General features: G+C 39.0%; 2 protein-coding genes across 2 annotated transcripts in view; one reads left to right on the plus strand and one right to left on the minus strand.

Annotated features, from left to right (window-relative positions):
* The first annotated feature begins 632 nt into the window (after positions 1-632).
* Positions 633-2,670, plus strand: cmc2 (C-x(9)-C motif containing 2). Its single transcript, XM_073464666.1, has 4 exons — positions 633-910; positions 1,598-1,714; positions 1,808-1,879; positions 1,988-2,670. The coding sequence occupies exons 2-4, from the start codon at positions 1,634-1,636 to the stop codon at positions 2,069-2,071; spliced, it is 237 nt and encodes a 78-aa protein (XP_073320767.1). The 5' UTR covers positions 633-910; positions 1,598-1,633; the 3' UTR covers positions 2,072-2,670.
* Positions 2,671-6,067: 3,397 nt separating this feature from the next.
* Positions 6,068-17,588, minus strand: part of LOC140994851 (chromodomain Y-like protein 2) — a 31,429-nt gene continuing 19,908 nt past the window's right edge. Inside the window, exons 3-7 of the mRNA XM_073464668.1 lie at positions 16,465-16,682; positions 8,848-9,020; positions 8,549-8,759; positions 7,770-7,913; positions 6,068-7,672 (exon numbers count right to left, since the gene is read on the minus strand). Of these exons, the coding sequence (XP_073320769.1) occupies positions 7,514-7,672; positions 7,770-7,913; positions 8,549-8,759; positions 8,848-9,020; positions 16,465-16,682 (905 nt within the window). The 3' untranslated portion in view covers positions 6,068-7,513. The remainder of the gene's footprint in view (positions 7,673-7,769; positions 7,914-8,548; positions 8,760-8,847; positions 9,021-16,464; positions 16,683-17,588) is intronic.

Genomic DNA, 17,588 nt, shown 5'->3' on the forward strand with positions numbered 1-17,588 from the left:
AGCTCACTAGCACACATTCCATGCATTAGCTAGTTAACAGCCAATTTACGTAAAGTTAGGATCCAGTAACAATCCAATCATTTGTTGAAAGGACACATATTTTTGTAACACTGTACCAATAATAACAATTTACTTCAGCCAGGACATACATGTTAAGGTAATGCAATACATCATTTTGAACTGAAACTGTATCCTAATTGTGGAAATAAATAATTTTAAAGCTAAAAAGCAATTGCATGAAGGGAAACAAAGGTTTTGGGGTATCTTTTTTTCTTGGGGCACACCTGTTGGAAGATTTGGCCACCACAATGTTGACTCCATGGTGACGGCCTTGCTTTGAAGAAGATAAAATAACTTTAACTAAAATAAGACAGTTGTCACAACATCACCAGTAGCAAAAACTGTAACCACCTCTTTAAAAGGACATCTGACCAAACGTTAAATACATCCACAAGCGAAAACGGAAGTGCGGTACGGGGAAATCTCTTGTATCTCCTGTAAACTTCCGTCATCAGAAGTCCCGCCTTTTTGTGAGAAGAACGCATGTCATTGGTGGATTGGAAAAGAAAGCGGACGCCCATTGGCTGTTGCCTATTGTCACTCAATTCGCTACCATCAAACAGTTACGAAAGTGTTGTAGCAGGCAGCATGTCCTACAAGTCCGCGCTGTTTCTGTAGGTTATGTCGATGTCAGTCCAAGACCATTAAGCAAACCGAAACTGTAGAGACATTTTAGGAACCGGGCATCGTTATTCTACGTGGAGAAAGACGAACCTTCAGCACTTCTTTATAGGCTGCATGGATTTATGCCGTGTTACAAACAGTTAACGTAAGCTAAGGCCTAGCAGTTAGCAGCTAGCTTAACCGAGGTTTGCTGGAGAACCTCTCATATGACACAACCGCTCAACTGGTAAGCATATCACTGTTATCTAGTTTTACCAAATAGCCTTTAATATAGTACTGTGTATGTATCTGTTGAGCAATCCCAGCTATTCTGTAACAATCCTATGTCAAACCCGTATGTCAAAAACTCAACTTAAAACGTCTATTCAAGCGATCCTGTAGCCTGATCCAGAGTCTTCTAGTCAGGACTGTATTGTTATCATGTTTCCAGAGGATACAGGGTGATTGCAGGTAGTTTACAAAGCCCTGATATTACATGTGTCACAGTGTTGTATACTCTCCCTCTCTCTGTGTGTGTCTGCAGGTAAGTGTCCACTGGAAAAACAAACTCCCATCATCACAATGACAGATCAGGACGGAGAGGGGTGGGGAGGCTGTAGTATCCTTTAGAAGAAAAGTCCTTGGCATTCAGCAGTAATCAACAACAATTTCGTTAGAATTCAATACATTATTTTATCAAGTTAAAATACAAGTTAATACACCTGATTCAGATTCTCAGACACAAGGATATCCTGTGTCTCTCTTGTGGACTGCTAGCCAGTAAAAACAATTGAACCTAGGGCTCTGGAAAACCATGATGACTCTAATTTTAGACATTTTATAGACTAAATACACAAATCAATAATGAAACTCTCTTATCGTAACATTCACCCGTAATTGTCAATCAGTGCTCCTCTTGTTTGTGGCTTTTCAGTATTGCCGCAGTGGTACAGTAAGCCCTTAACTCAGCATGCACCCCGACCTGTCACCTCACCTCCACACAGATGAGTGTAATGACCTGATAACTCAGCTGAGACAGTGCCATGCAGAGGTACGGCCCTCCCTCAGTTTTTTTAATTTTGTTGCATTCTTCATAAACACACAAAACAAAACAATCTGAATGTTGTTTTATGTTCCCTCTCAGCACAATGTCTTGAAATTCTTTGGCACGTGTAATGAAATGGACCGCGCTATGCGTCATTGCTTGAAGAAAGAGGTCTGTCATTTATTTTTTCGGACTCTGTGGTTAACATACAAAAAGATATCTGCTTACTGACCTTTGGTATATGTTTTTGATCGATTTTGTTTCCTTCCCATGCGACAGAGGCTGGAAAAGCGGGAGCGCAGTAAGCAGCATGCACAAATGATGAAAAATAGACTGAAACAAGGACCAAAGGAGCAGCTCTAAAGGACATTTCACCGCAGCGTTGCCACTGGAACTGCGAGTTAAAAGCATTCGGATATTGGGACATTGAATTTAGCTTGACACTGTGTAACAGGCCCCCGCTGCTGTTTTATGTCAAGACAAAGGGAAGGTTTTAATGTCTGACACACTTTTGACTTTTTATCACCTGCACAGACTAAAACTTGCAGTGGTACCAGGACATTTTAGGTCAACACAAAGACAGCAGCATCTAGTACTTTGGATTAAAGGTTGCTGTTGGGGATCATCATTTATTTTCCCTGTGTTAGCAGCACAGCTACAGCTCAATCAAAGAGATTAGTGAAGCTGGTGGCAGACAGAACCCTTTTATCTGATCACCATTTTAGTCGGCAGGACACCTCTGGAATATTCTGGTACCTGATTTATTCATTAAAACAGGGGGAGTCCATTTCTATCTGAGAAGACCCTGAACAGAATGACCAGCGGCTGTGTTACTCTGTGTGTAAACCCATGAACATACAATATTTAATGAACAAAGTCATTGTTATTTGAAAGTTTGAGTGAGGAATCATATTGATTTGTTACGTGTTTGATTTCTTTCAAATAAAATGTAATTGACTGTTTATTTAAAGACCCATTCTTGCTTTGATGCAGTGTGTTACCTCTGTAAAACACACATCTGCACGTCTTGAAAAGTCAGCGTGTCAATCATTGAAATTAGTTTTGTCAATAGAGACCCTATAAGTATGTAAAAAGTCTCAAATTGAATTTACAAATGACTGACCTGTTTTCGCTTACCTGACATAGGCACTTGTGTTAGTTTTGAAGTGTTTATGTGACCCACTGTGGGCTGTTGGGAGATGTACATTTGTAAGCTACAAGTTTGATTGTTGTGACAGTGGATTATGCACAAAAAAGTGGTTTTATCCTAGAACCTGTGTATAAAAAGCACTGTCTCTACTGCTTAAATGGATAGGAATGTTCATGTCTTTAAATAATGGGCAAGTCTTGGCAGAAAATTGAGTATACTTGTAATTAATTGTAGGCCACATGGTCTGAACTGGTTTTCCATCATACTTTTGCTGGTATGACCTTTCAACAGGTATTTAATTGAATCATGTAGTATTAAAAAGGTTTTAAAGGGGCTCCGTGGAATTGAGTACAGACTCCATTTTAAAACTAACCGTAGCTACTGCTAACTCTGTTAGCAGAGTGGGAAAAGGCACTGAGATGAGGTACTTGAGAAATGTGCAGACTGTTGCAGAAAATCCGACCCAAGTCCTTCACAAAGAAATCCACAGTCCGGCAGCATTAAACAACTAAAACAAATCATCCACAGGATTTTATGGGAAACCAAGGGAGAAGCAGAAGGTCTTATCTTTCCCGTCATGTTACAATCCACTCACGTGTGGCTAATAAAAAAGTGAATACATGTAAATTGCTAAAACATTTTTGCATGGTGCCCCTTCAGAAAAAAATATCAGATTTAATCAGGTGACACCTGGAAAACAAGATGTAAAGAAAATCTTAGCTCAATGTTCAGTTATGAATTGTTTTGAGATATCAGCTGGCTCTCATGGTCTTCATTCAGCTGGTGAAGGCGTCAACACGTGACCTAAAAGGGAACCTTCAGTCACATATTGGCGACTGGTCATAAAACCCCTCCGTCTTTGTCTGAGGATGGTCTCTGGTGTTGGATGTGGTTTGCCTTCTTGATCTTTCTTTGGCTGACGACCTTGTGGTCACATGACTGATGGTTCACATTTAGGTCATGAGACGACACCTGAGCCCTCTCTATTTGCTGAGTGAACACCATGAGATGAGGGCTCAGGACCAGCGGTGAGTCACCACATACAACTCCAGATATTGGTTGTAGCAGGCCTGTGGCATCAATAAGGAGGACTGTCATTTCCTCACAACCAATACAGGAAATGCCAAGTACACGAGTCTGAGTTGAAAGACAATAGCCGTGTTAAGGGACAAAGAGCGTTTGGGGTGAGGTTGCCTGACTAGAAATATATCTATAAAAGCCTTGTTAGTAGTTTGAGAAATGTAAAAACATAAAACACATTGGGAAAGTACTGTTTCTTTATTTGAAGCAACTCCACCCATCACAACTTATGGATCAATCTCTGACAGATATTTAAGGCACCCCAAGGTGTGCTTTGAAACAATGTGGGGAGAAATGAATGAATGATAAAATACACATACATGGGATTGTGCATGAAACTGTGATTATAAAAGACAGTAAAACACAGTAAAACAGTCAAAAACAGTCATTCATGATGAATAATGGACTGTGAGGGGTTTTTTTTGTTTAGTTCTGATTTACTTTCAATTTTATTATCAAGCACACTTCAAACACAAAGTAGAGGATTTGGATCATATGCCTAAAAGAGAAACCAATAGTTTAAAGTAAAGGAAGGCATTTTCTATGTCAGGTGACACACTGAAACAAATTAGAAATATTTTACTAATTAAAATAAATAATGAATAAATACATAAAGACCCCCATCTTGAAGGGTCAGAGTGATTTACGCTCAGTGGACCCGATGCTTTGTGTATCACACAGGTCCTTCTAACCTCTTCTTGGGACCCTTTAGCCAAGCAAGAAGTGGAAATATTAACTATCTTTAACAACAGATGGGGAAAAGAAGTTAATGTAGGGAACCCTTTTATATAAAAAAAAAAAAAAAATCACAAAATCTTAACAACTTTTGATTATTTAAGCCAAAGGTGTTTTGGGTCACAAACCTGCCAAACTGCCGTGAAAACAGAACAATTTAGATTTTATGAGCTGTTTCTGATTATATATTTGACAAGTTGGGACAAAGGGATACATTTTTAAATGTACCATGATGCAACTTAGATTTAATTTTTCAGTTTAAAAGGTGCAGTATGTAGTGTTGGGGAACAAACTTTAATCAGGAGAGAAAGATCTTTATTGACTGATTTTTTTTTTTTATGCCAAAACAAACTAAATAAACAACCCCTCTTCCTTTTTAATGACTGAATAAACAAACTGACCTTAAAGGACAAAATAGTTCAATACTTTTTTACTTGGTTTATATTTGGCGGACCCTGCCACCTTTCAAGCTTCAAACAGTCTTCTGGGAACCTTATTTTCCTCTGAGAACAGCTTGTTTATTCAGTTATAGAAATAATAAATATTTGTATTATCACCTCAATAACACTGTAAATATTAAAATTCTGAGTTTGAATTTCTTCTCCAAAACTACATAGTGCCCCCTTAAGTTGTTGTTTTTGTTAATTTTAGCGAAACAATGCTTCATCAAACCACCAGTTATACCTTGTCATCCATCTGCAATAGCCACAAATAAATCTTATGACTAAAAATCATAAAACAATGTCATAGAGCATTACCAAGAGTCTTCTATAAGCTTGAAAATGACAAATCTGAAATACAATGAGGGGTCATTTTATCGGTCACCTGTTCATACTCATAAAGCTCAGTTAAACACAATATTCATATATTAAACTATCTGACATGCGTTTGATAACTTACAACAAAATACTTAATCTGATAATGTCAACTGAGAAAGGTGAACATTCAAGTGAAAATAGTGTTTACACCTTTTGGTTTTGAAATCATATGTATAAATTCTCTGCCTTCCTGACCCATTTTTTTTAAATCATCAACGTTTTTCTGGGATACTTTAGAAAAGGTGATTAGGAGAGTCAGGGTGCTTCTGGAGCAAAGGAGACCACATGGCACTGCACATCCAAACAGTTATCTCAAATAAATACAAAAATAAACTGCACCATTTCTAACAATACTTACAATGTTGGTACAAAACATACCCTGCAATACAAGGTACTCAGACAGGCAACACATTTATATGTACAGTATGTTACATGCAATTAGTCACACAAAACAGTCGACATTATCTATATATTATTCTGTACTGCATGTGTACCACTGCAAAAATGGACATATATCTTCAGTTTTACAAAACAATTTTCACAGACCTACATTTCCTTTTTTTTTTTTTTTTTGGTAAAACAAAATAGATCCCTAAATATGATACACATCGCAATATAAAATTTCTTGAACTCATAAATCCACACATGCAGATACGGACGAAGTCGACTCCAGCTACACGACTGAAACTGCATTTCCACGATATTGATCACTGACAATTAGTGTAAGTCACAATGTGAGTACTTTTGAGTGCTCCAAAATATACACAACTAAGAAATAACTGTCAGGTAATATCAGAATGATCATCTGAAAAGAAAAAAAGAAAAAGAAAAATCACACATTTCACACAATAACTATCTGGAAGTCATGTTTTACATATGAATCACCGCAGTACTGCATGTAAAGGCTACTTAGCTCAAACGAAGTAGGACACAGTCCATTGCTAATCCTTCCATGTGATATGTGCCACCAATTCATTTAATCATCTGGAGTCATTTTGTGCTCAAGCCAAAATGCCATTTGATTTAGAACAGACACATTTGCATACTCCAGTGTTCTCCATTTCAACTTGCGAAAAAAACTAAAGAAAAAAAATCTAGGTCTCCCTTGAAAGAAAAATCCTGATCTTAATGAGATTTGTATACAATAAGAGTTAAATTAAACTCTTTCCGTATTTGTTTTGTTGCGGGTGAAAGTAACTGAAGACAGATGGATGCTGACAGTAACAGGGTGCCATTTCATCTACTTGAACTTCTCATTAGCACGTGAGCATTAATCTCAATTCCCGCTAACGGAAGTACATTTTTGGTGATTATGATAACGATGACAAAGCTACTAGAAAGCAAGATGTCTGCCCTGTGTAATAAAGACTTTTACAGTATGAAAAATTAGCCCCAGTTTTTCATGATCTTTTCCGGTTACCAATAAGATGACACTGAATCTGATCCACTGACATGTATGAGCCCGTATGAGCATTTGTGGCCATTTTTCTTCAGTCCATACAGAGAGGAAGGAATGTGCATGTAAGGAGCAAGATACAGTGTCCTCATGCAAACTTTGGTTTACACTTCAACTCAACACAATGAGAAAAATCCAGAAAAAAGCATCTTATATATAATCAGCAACTCTTTAACACACTTGAAATAAATATAAATGAATATATATTATTGTCAATTTAATATGTGCTATCAGACAGACATTGATTTCATACATCCTGATGATTTCATAAACAAATAAATCTCGCATATGCACAGAAACACTCTGTACCTCCCTGAAGAACCTCCTTCAGTGTTGATTTAAGCAATGCACATTTGGCCCTTTGCGCTTTGACTCCTACAGAACAAACATCTGGACAGTTGTGGGTCCAGTAAAAAAAAAAAAAAAAAAGCTGCTTCACAAAAGAAGATCATGAAGGAACTGTAGACATTTGAGCAAACAGAACTCCAGAGAATCCCCTCCACTGATGGATGGAAACAAAGCAACTTTTCCTTCAGTTCGGATGTCCCGCTGTGGATAACCTTTGATCACTTCTCATACGACTTGTTGTGCAGGTAACTGAAGAGTGCCTCGAGTCCTTTGGTTGAACACCACAGCTGCTTCAGCATCTGACACTCTTTCTCATTGACCTCCTCCAGGACTGACATGAGGATACTCCTCACCAGGCACTTGGATTCTTCTAAAACCTTTTTTAAACAAACACACACAGGAAGAAGAGAGACGGTCATTTGGTTATAATCAAGAGAACACTTTGCCCGCCGGGTTGTCTGGATCAGGACCTACCACTGCATTGCACGATGCCATTTCCTTCACGCGCAGCATCACTTCCTGATTAAATGTGGTCGGCCAGAAGACCTGCGACACCAGGCCTCGACTGCATGCCTCTTGTGCTGTGAGTTTTCTTCCACAGAACAGCATCTCATTGGCCTGCCATTGGTCACAGAAAGTATGTGGAGGGGATTACAAAGTATTTTCAAGATATCATGCAATCCACTTTGGGTAAACACAGGGTTATCAGGTGGTTATAAGAGGAATCAATGCTGCTTTCAAGAACACCAGCGACTTCTGACCTCCTATTAGAAAAATTACAATGTATTTATTCAATTCTTGATTCATTTTTTATATGTATTAAATTATTAATGCATTTATTTCTGGAGCCGATTGTGTTCGCTTTGTTTTTATTTCCCCAAACTCATTCATGTATTTTCCTTTTGCATCCCTTATGAGTCAAGAATAAATAAATGAATGCCTACATTTATTTTCAATATTATTTTTTGGTGCATTTAATGGCATGTTAATCTATTTATTGAGTCATTTATTTATTTTGATTTCCGGCAGTTTCAGTCCTCCATACTGCTCAGGGTTCAGTCATATATACACCTGCCAAAGAGACATCATTTTGTCACGGTCAGCCAAATGTTTTGCTCACTTTTGCCATCATGCATCTGGAAGACTTGAAGGTTGGAAGTTGGAAATTTCAACTTGAAAATTCCAACCTCCGACTCTGACAGGAACGCAGCAAAATTAGGTCAAGTGCAATCAGCCAAAATCCTGGGACTCACCAGAGCTACACCGAGGATCTGGGGGAAGGTATAAGAGGAGCATCCGGAGGGTGTGAGGTGGAGGGCTGCACAAGGAGTTTGGAACCAGGCCCTCTCACTGGCCCACACCACATCACACAGGGGCAGGATGGAGGCTCCTAAGCCCAAAGCGGGCCCGTTTATTGCCACCACGATGGGTTTCTTGAAGCGGATGAATGCCAACACAAAGTCCCTAAAGGGGTCACAGAACAATCAGTTCCAACTCTGTCAAGTCTAATGACAAGTGAATCAGTGTTTATAGGGGTCAGGTTTCTTATTACCGTACGGCATCTGCGATGCGGCTGCTTTCTTTTCGGCGGTCGGTGGACAGACGCCCTATCAGGTACGACGGCTCCAGGCCACTGCAGAAAACAGTCCCCACGGAGCTGAGCAATAATAATTTGCTGTCATCAGCAGCTGCATTACCCAGAGCGCGACACACTTCCTTCATGATCTAGAGAGGGAAAAGGAGAAGAGTGTATTATTTTCTTCACTCATCTAACACATGAAGAAAGGTATAGACAAATTATAGCTATTCAGTCTTTAGAGGAAGGCTCAAAAAATGCTGGCAGACAGACAGGCCAAAGAAATAATGACACTGGCAATGCCAGAATGCAATTTTCCATCGCTACAATGCTGACAGCTTCTGGAAATGTGCCTTTACAATGGTGTTACTCATCTAGTAACTAGGCACCATGTGATCAACATATTTTCAAGGGGCCACAGATTTTCAGGGTTTTATAGGTGCTGGTGTTTAAGTTAAGTAGGTCCAGTGATTTTATTTGCCTTTTTCATAAAAATACTATCAGATTATTGAAGTTATATTAAATGAGAAATGATAATGCATACCTTTGGTCTCTTGTACATAAAAGTATTACTTTCTTTCAGTTGTTTTGCTAACTGTTTCAATATATCCTTTTTTACCATGATGTCAACAAACTACAAATAAGTGAATAACCATCTTCTCAAAATAGACAACAATATTTCAATGGATCAAAACTAGCACTAGATAATAGTGTTGTCAAAAATATAGATTTACAGACAAACAAATCAATTCAGAATATGTGAAATGGATTCAACCAGCTGCGCTTGACACGCGTATCGCTACAGTGCCGACACAGCCCCGCCTCCTCTCAGTCACTTAAAATACTGTCTCTCGTCTTCCCTCTCATTCGCTCTGTTTTGTTACAGTGTTTGCTCGTTCGAGATAGTAAGTGCAGCGCCTCTGCAACGGATTTTGGTTGACAAAGAAAACAGCAGGAGTTCTGTTTGTCAATACTTTGTCTTTGAGGCAAATGAACAAGGAAAGGCAAAGGACACAAGCATGGCTTTAACACAAGGTGCTTACACAGCAAGTTTAGCCAAGCACTTGGAGGAGTGGCACGTCAACCTCTGTGAACAATTGTGACAGCTCCAATTTCAGCATCACAAAAGTATTAAAGATGACCCAGTAAACCGTTGTTGATAAGTGTCATGTCTTGTTGTTGGCCCAACAGCCATCTGTAAATCTCAAAGCTAAACTAATCCCCCTTAGAGCTGTCAGGCCTGAGGAATCTTAGACAGTTTCAGAGTTTCAGTTGATAGGAAAAATTCACTTAGATGCTGTCGTGCACACAGTCACAAGCTTTCTTATATTTATCTTTCAATGAAAATCTAGAATTTTACGCCTACAATGTTATTCTTTAAGGTATCGTATCAAAGTTAGAAATTCCAGTAGTATGACAACACTACTAGATAAGCAGTTTCACACAACATAAATTATTGAGCATACAGGGATTATAAAAGAGTTTATGTCGAAAAGGTTACGATATCTTTATCATTTCTCGATCCTCAGTATAATGAATTGATGCACTGATTGAAAGCACGATGCATTTTATAATGTGATTTGTTAGTGATGCTCAATGGCTTGTTTTTTAGATCCAGAACTGTTTGAGGTCTTCTGTTGACTAAATGTCAGTTAGCTCAAGTTTTAACCTCATTATCATTTCACACAATGAATGATTCTGCTGCTTTTTGGTCATTGCACGCTTCCCAGAGACATCAAGAAGAAGAAAAATTTCCTCAGCAGATGTCATCTCTTCAGCATCAAATTGTAAATGTTTGGTTGGTTTTAAACAGTATAGAATATAAAGTATAAAAATATTAAAGTGTGAGTTGTTTTCTAGCTAGTTAACGTTACTTTCTGAGCAGTGGCAGGCTGCAGTTGAGAGGTCTACATGACAACTTGTTGGGCAGCCTGCCTGACACCGGCAGCTGACTTAGCCATGCGTTGACAGCAGCTTCTCCTGCTGCCTGAAGTGTGAGACCAACGGCTTCTAGATGAAAGATAATGTCTCAACTATGTTTATCTCCTAATTAGTTCAAAGTAAATGATTGAATAAAAAATCAATCAGTGGTCAGCGTTCAGTTAAGTACACCTGTAGTATGCTACCTCAACAAATGGGACTGATGTAGCAGTGTGTGTGAAAAGAGACAAGTTTAACTGTCAGTTAATATCAGCGGTTCATCATTCAGCATCAACAGACAGGGTTTGGCCTTTGTCAGAAAGCCGAACTGATAAGAAGTCGTCTGGAAACCCAAACACCCCCACGGCACATCACTGTCTGCCGACGCTCTGCGCAATTTTTAATCAGATTACCACCCCTGACCCACATTAACCATTCACCCTCAAAGTGAACTTAATTCTCTGTCTCACCAAGCACATAATCTGTCCTCACTTTCAACTGGATGTGGCGTCTGTGTGTGACTCTGAGTGACGTGATTCTAAAAAAGGTGAATTAAAATCCTGCGCAGATAGATGAGGCAGACATGGCCAGATGCTGGTTCCAGTCTGTGAAACAGAGAGGAGGAATGGAGCCGTCAAAGTGACATTCATGAGCCGTGAGCAGAGGCCTCGAGGACATTTGTAGACAAACAAAAGGTGCTATCTACAACAATAAGACTTGTAACAGCATGCATCAGCTCCCTGGAATTGAATTCACTACCTCAAGGGGTTTTTGTAAGTCAATCGATCAAATGTTTTATGTCCTATGACTCTTTTTTTATTTGTTTTTTTGTTTTGTCTTTTTCTGGAGGACGGTATTTGATTTTTCCAAAAAGAAATAGCCGGCCTTTTTACTGCCACCTCATTCACTGCTTTCAACAGAACAGGCTGTGGAGAGGTCTTTTGCATCATCACAAGTGTACGCGCGTCTATAAAATACAACGCACTGCATTGTGATATGTTTAATATAAAATGGTGTACGTGCCGTTGAGATTTTGTGGCCTGCAGACACAGTTCAGCTGTCTGGCAGTGCTCTACCAACATCCTAAATGTTTGATGTCCATTTTCTAAGATTCTAACAGGCCCTCTTCACAGACGTCACTCACTGTCACACTCTCATGGCTTCCTAGGAGACCTGAAGAGAACATGTTCTTGCACATGCTAGATCTGACTTCAATATTTTACTTATGAGATATTACACAGACCATTGTATCGTCTCTAGCTACTCCTCATAGACCTGCTTGTCCCTTAACTGTTCCAAAAAGAAATAAAACATCAGTAGGTGGCAGGGATATCCGACCTATCCGACCCCCTCTTCTTTGGAACTGTATTCCTACCAAAAATTTGAGAGGCCCAGCTATGTAGTTTCAACAAACAGACTTTGATAACACAATGATGGAAAAGAGAGAGCAAAACGGCTGCTTACAATGTTTTGCTGACAAAATAGCATTATCCAGGAGGACTCTGAAGAGCAGTCATGTTTCCCCGCCTCATTCATAGCATTTTCTGTAGCTAAGCAACTACCTACAGAGAATACCATCTGCTTCCTGTTGACGACACGTGAATGCTCAGTGTAAGTGAATGGCCATGAGATCTGTGTATTCAGGTGCGTTAGTATGTACGGACATTAGGTCTGAAACAGCGCTAAAACGCTAAAAACTTTGTTTTTAAACCCTGTTTCCAAAAATACCAGTGTATGTGCGGAGTAGGCCTTAGTCTGCCCTAAATACTCAACTGGGACTATCCAACTTTTACTTAGTCTATGTTGGAATGGTTACGTATATGTTACAGTTTATACAGTATATATGTGTTCACGTATATGTGCTGTATGACTTCTGTACGCTTTTGTATATTTTGCTAAAGCTTCTCATTACTGTAACAAATATTCTGTTTTTAATGTTTTTGTGTGTTTGCTAATGTTGTTTATTTGCTGTTTTTATCACATGTACAGCCCAATGAGGATGCTCTGTTATATTGTGCTATAATAAACTTTGACTTGATTTAACAAAAAGCCACTGTTAATGTTGTTACACCTGTGCTTTTCCAAGGATGACAAGTCAAAATGTCTCCTGTGAAAAGGCCTATCATGACTCTTTTCTCCCTCTTAATTGAAGCTTTATTAAAAGCAGGTGTGCAGCAATAATGTCTACAATATTTACATACAGATATGCTACGGATGCCTGATGAGAGTGATCAAAATCTGGGCAAATGGCCAAATGGATTCAGATCATGTCCCTATAAAGGAAAAAGTCAATGTTTGTTTACTCATATGTCTTAATATAATTTCAAGATTATGTGTGTGCTGCTTGAAAAAAGGTGATAAAAAGTGGGATCTTCAAATATATCTGAATAGCAGTACACAGATGCAGAGCGCTCCTGGGTGTTGGGCCAAAGATGTGACAGAAAGAGTACCAGTTAACAACTCGGGGTACTCTCTCACTGAAAGCGAGCGCTGAGTGTTCGGATGAAAAATGCACAAGGATATTTTGGATGATTTTCCCAGTGAAATCCATTCAGTAGGCACATCCGCAGACTCTCTTGTTCCTGTAGCTTCAAAGACTGAGAGACAGAGAAGGAGCTATCAGAGCTGTTTGATAAGCCCACAGCTTACGGGCTTACTGTCACACATGAAAGTACACACACACACACACACACACACACGCACACACACATGCACACACACACACACATGCACGCTCAGTGCTCAGTTTAGGCCACTTCAGTGCCTGTGAAGTGCAGGATGCCGTGCACACGAGGCTGTATCAAAGCCAGAACCGCCCTCTGTGGCAGATCTGAGACGCATCCTACAGCCTGAGGAGACGCAAATCCTGTTTGCTTTGATTTATGAGGCAGAGGTGGAGGATTGTGATACATGGCATTATCTGTGGCTAAACTCACTATTCTAATGGACTTCTCAGGTATCAGCAAAAAACAAACAAACAAAAAAACAAACAAACAAAAAAACATTCAAATCTCTATGTCCATGTGTTTAAAATGTGTCCAAAGTTTCATCCCACAATAGATCAAGATTGAAAATGTTTGAAAACGTTAATAAACTATAATTTTCTTCATGATATCCTCAGTTAGTATATCAGCAAAAGAAATGTGACCTGAATGTCTCATGGTCTGCAGTTTTCACGATTTATCAAAACTTTTCTGGATAATTCCAAAAGACATTTTTCATTTTTGACAAATTAAATTTTTTTTGTAAAACATTCATTCATTTTATCCTCACAAAATGACACAGAAAGTTACAAAATGTCACAGTAGTCATTACAAAGTGCAGTTGGGGAAAGGCTTTACCGAAACGTGAAAGCCAGTTACCGAATACGTCTGGGAGAAAATTAAACGGAGCAGCTTGTTGTTGATTGAACCAATCACAGGCTGGTACTCTCCTGCAGGCAGTTCATTTATTGCAAGTGGATCACCACCGTGCAAGAAGCTACAGCATCAGAGAGCCATTAAACTGCATTCAGTGCTGCTGATAGACCCGTCCCAGCGTTATTAAACTGGTTTTCACGACTTTAATTGAGGATGGCTCGTGTAAAGCAGTTAAACGAACACTACTCCAAAATACACAAGGTATCATGTTACATCCTATGTTAAAATCATAGGCTTTGATAGAACCTGCACATCCCTATTCATCACTGTGACAGATCATTATGAATGACAGTGCAACTCCTGATTCAAGATGTAGATAGATGCTGACTTTATTTGGGGAATTTGACTGACATGTAGTTAGCAGGTGATCAACAAATTGCTGAGGAGACTGAGAAAACATGTCACAAGCCAGCAAACACAGCTTGACATAGATTATGCACCCAAAAAGCCTGCAGAGAAGACTCAGCTGGTGTATTATCAGATGTAATCAGAAGAGCTCCTAAAAATAGCAAGATCTTGTTTAGTGAATCAGCAATTTATTGATAATTTACTAAAACTTTTTGTTCTAAATGCCATCAAGTAACATCATCTGGGTTTTCAGTCACCACGAAACTGTCGTTTTATTTTAAAAGCTGCTTTTGTATCAAAGTATCTCAATAAAACTGTAAAAGTCATCCATTCTCTGGGTTTTCCTTTCTAACATTGGTGATGGTGATATTTTTAGGCTATATTGTGATACACTAAAAGGAGAGAAATCATTGTTCTGCTGCTTCTTTTCACACGGATTGGGAAAGTCAGTCCTAACCCTCGGGGTGGCAACATCATAAATCAGTTATTGAAAAGGGAAGCATATTGGATACATACTCTCAACAAATGAGACATCAGACTTCAGTCCATTTTTGTAATGTGTACTTGTTTGTCTAACCTACACTGTCTCTTTGTGCCTACAGGTGATGTATGTAGGTAAAGTTGAGCCACTAAAGCCCTCCTGCCACAAACCCTTGACCTCTCCTCCTTTATTAAATAGGTATATTTACAGTATGATCTCCATATTTTTTGTAATATATCATGAATTTTGTATAACAACCTAAATTGTATTTTATACAATAGTAGGATATTTATGTACCCTGGTATTTTAGATATTTGCTGGCATTGTATAAATTCTGACAATTGTTATGATATGTATTTTATGAGGAAATGTATGTACTTCTTACTGATGTTTATTGATGATATCCTATGGAATTGTATACATTCTGTATCTGGGTTTTGGATCTCATAATCTTATTTAAGATGTTTGCATATTAGCGATTGTTGCTGATTCTTTGACGTGTATTTGTATAAAGGAATGTTACCTTGTTTTTTTTAAAGAAACACCTGTTGGCAATTAAGCACAGAACGAAATTGATGAAGCAACATGGAAAAGGTGTAGTTCACTCCTTGTCGTTTTTAATGTAATCGTTAATGAAATAGTGTCATCAAATCAATTTACTGCTACGCCATTTGCTAAACAGCCTGTTTGAACCACAAGATCTGACACGACCTCACCATAACAGGAAAGCCTCAACTGTGCAGTCTCTAGCAGAGATGTCGGTGTTGTCTCTACAATGCAAGCGGTGGAAATCACTGGATATCTGGCCATCTCTGGGGTCTCGGGTTCTCTTGAAGAATAATTACATAATGCTCTCCTCTATGAACTTGCTGCATAATTTCCTCACTACTTCCTCTAACTGACATTTTGCTGCAATAACAACAGATGGCATAACGCTGGATTATATGTACCAGTGATTGCTCTACTTGTGGAGACCTTGCTTGGCAGGAGGCAGTTTTGAGGAAACTCTCCATCAGTACCTAGGACAGAGCCCGAGATCTATTTCCTAACCTTTTTTTTTTTTGCTGAGTATAGATGCTATCTTTCAGCAATGGCCCTTTCTAAGATTCATGCAGCTAAACATATTCATACTTGGCAGCTGTCAAATAAAAGCACAGTTTTTTAAAGATGTCTCCTGAAAAGCTCCCCTGGAGCAGCTGGGGAATTGTTGCACAGCTCTAGGGCCTCTCTACAGCAGTTAATGAGGAAACTTTTCTCATGTATTTTTCCCCAAACAGAGCTCCATGTCAACTGGGATACAATCAAAAAATGTACATAATTAAATGGTCTTGATACATTGATACAAACCAGAGAAACACAAGGGAACAATGGACGTGCACGAATGAAAACAAGTGTATAGAACAGTGTGTACATTTCCATTCTCACCTCTGGTGTCAGAGCGTTGTTGTCTGTCGTTTGGCTAGACAGCAGGACGTGCGTGAAGCCTTCCTCCTTCCTGACCACGATGTCTCGGAATCGACAGTTGCTCTCACTCTGCCGCACGTTGTACCTGAGCCGCTTGTCAAACACGTAGCCTTTCTCCTCAGCCAACTTCCGCTTTACTGAGCTGTGGAAATGCATCTTGCCGTTGGCCAGCGGGGAGCCTGACACAGAGGAGGGATGACAAAACAGTTCGATACGACTTCCAAGATCGAAGACATTAGACGCCTAATGATAAGATAATTAAAACACCTCCATGACAGAGTCTACAATATTAGTAAAAACTTTGTTAACATCAATTTTATTGCTGAGATCTGGGAATGCAGCGACACCGCTCGAAAAAAAAATCCACAGATCATTAAGAAGGATCTATTGCCTTGAAAAGAGATGTTCACAAGGAACATTTTGGGAAAAACATTTAAACACTGACCTTCAATTTCTCTTCAGACAGTGAAATTATTATCCAAACCACTGGTTTAGATAATGTAGTTGAACTGAAGACTTTATAATAGCTCTGTGACTGGGTAACTTGTTTTACTCTGAGACCGGCTTTTGATACTGAAGTATTTAAAGCTTGACTTGACTTGGTATACAATATGTTTGCACATCTGATCATTGAATGCATCCCCTCCTCATAGCATTGGCTCTGCAACGCTGTGAGCTAGTTTTCTTACCTACCATACAGTGGTTTAAGTTTTTCTACATGTACAATGTACTTCTACTTGAGTAAAGAATGTGTGTACTTCTGCCATCTCACTGCACTTTCAACATTTATTATATTATTGCAGCATTAAACGCATGCAGGTTACACAGGTATACTAAAACATATTCTTTTTTTTTAAGTTTTGACTTTTTCTTGACAACCACACTTCTTTATCATTAAAAAGGGCACTGACTGGTGAAAGATGTAAATTTACAGTTGAGACACTTTCAGGCACGTCACTCTATGACAGTTTTTTCTCTGCATGGCATCTGAGCTGTCACTGCAGGATTCACTGCATTTGAACTTTTCTTGATTGCATTAATATTTCTACCTCGAAAACCACACACAGAGCAGAATTTTCACATCA

This window comes from Pagrus major, chromosome 4 (genome assembly GCF_040436345.1).
Source record: "Pagrus major chromosome 4, Pma_NU_1.0".
Classification (NCBI taxonomy): Eukaryota; Metazoa; Chordata; class Actinopteri; order Spariformes; family Sparidae; genus Pagrus; species Pagrus major.

What these genes read in the sequence shown, in the direction of transcription:
- cmc2 (XM_073464666.1), top strand. Translation starts at nt 1,634, where the DNA reads ATGCACCCCGACCTGTCACCTCACCTCCACACAGATGAGTGTAATGAC. An exon ending in TGAGACAGTGCCATGCAGAG is followed by an intron (nt 1,715 to 1,807) that starts GTACGGCCCTCC and finishes GTTCCCTCTCAG; the next exon opens with CACAATGTCTTGAAATTCTT. An exon ending in GTCATTGCTTGAAGAAAGAG is followed by an intron (nt 1,880 to 1,987) that starts GTCTGTCATTTA and finishes CCCATGCGACAG; the next exon opens with AGGCTGGAAAAGCGGGAGCG.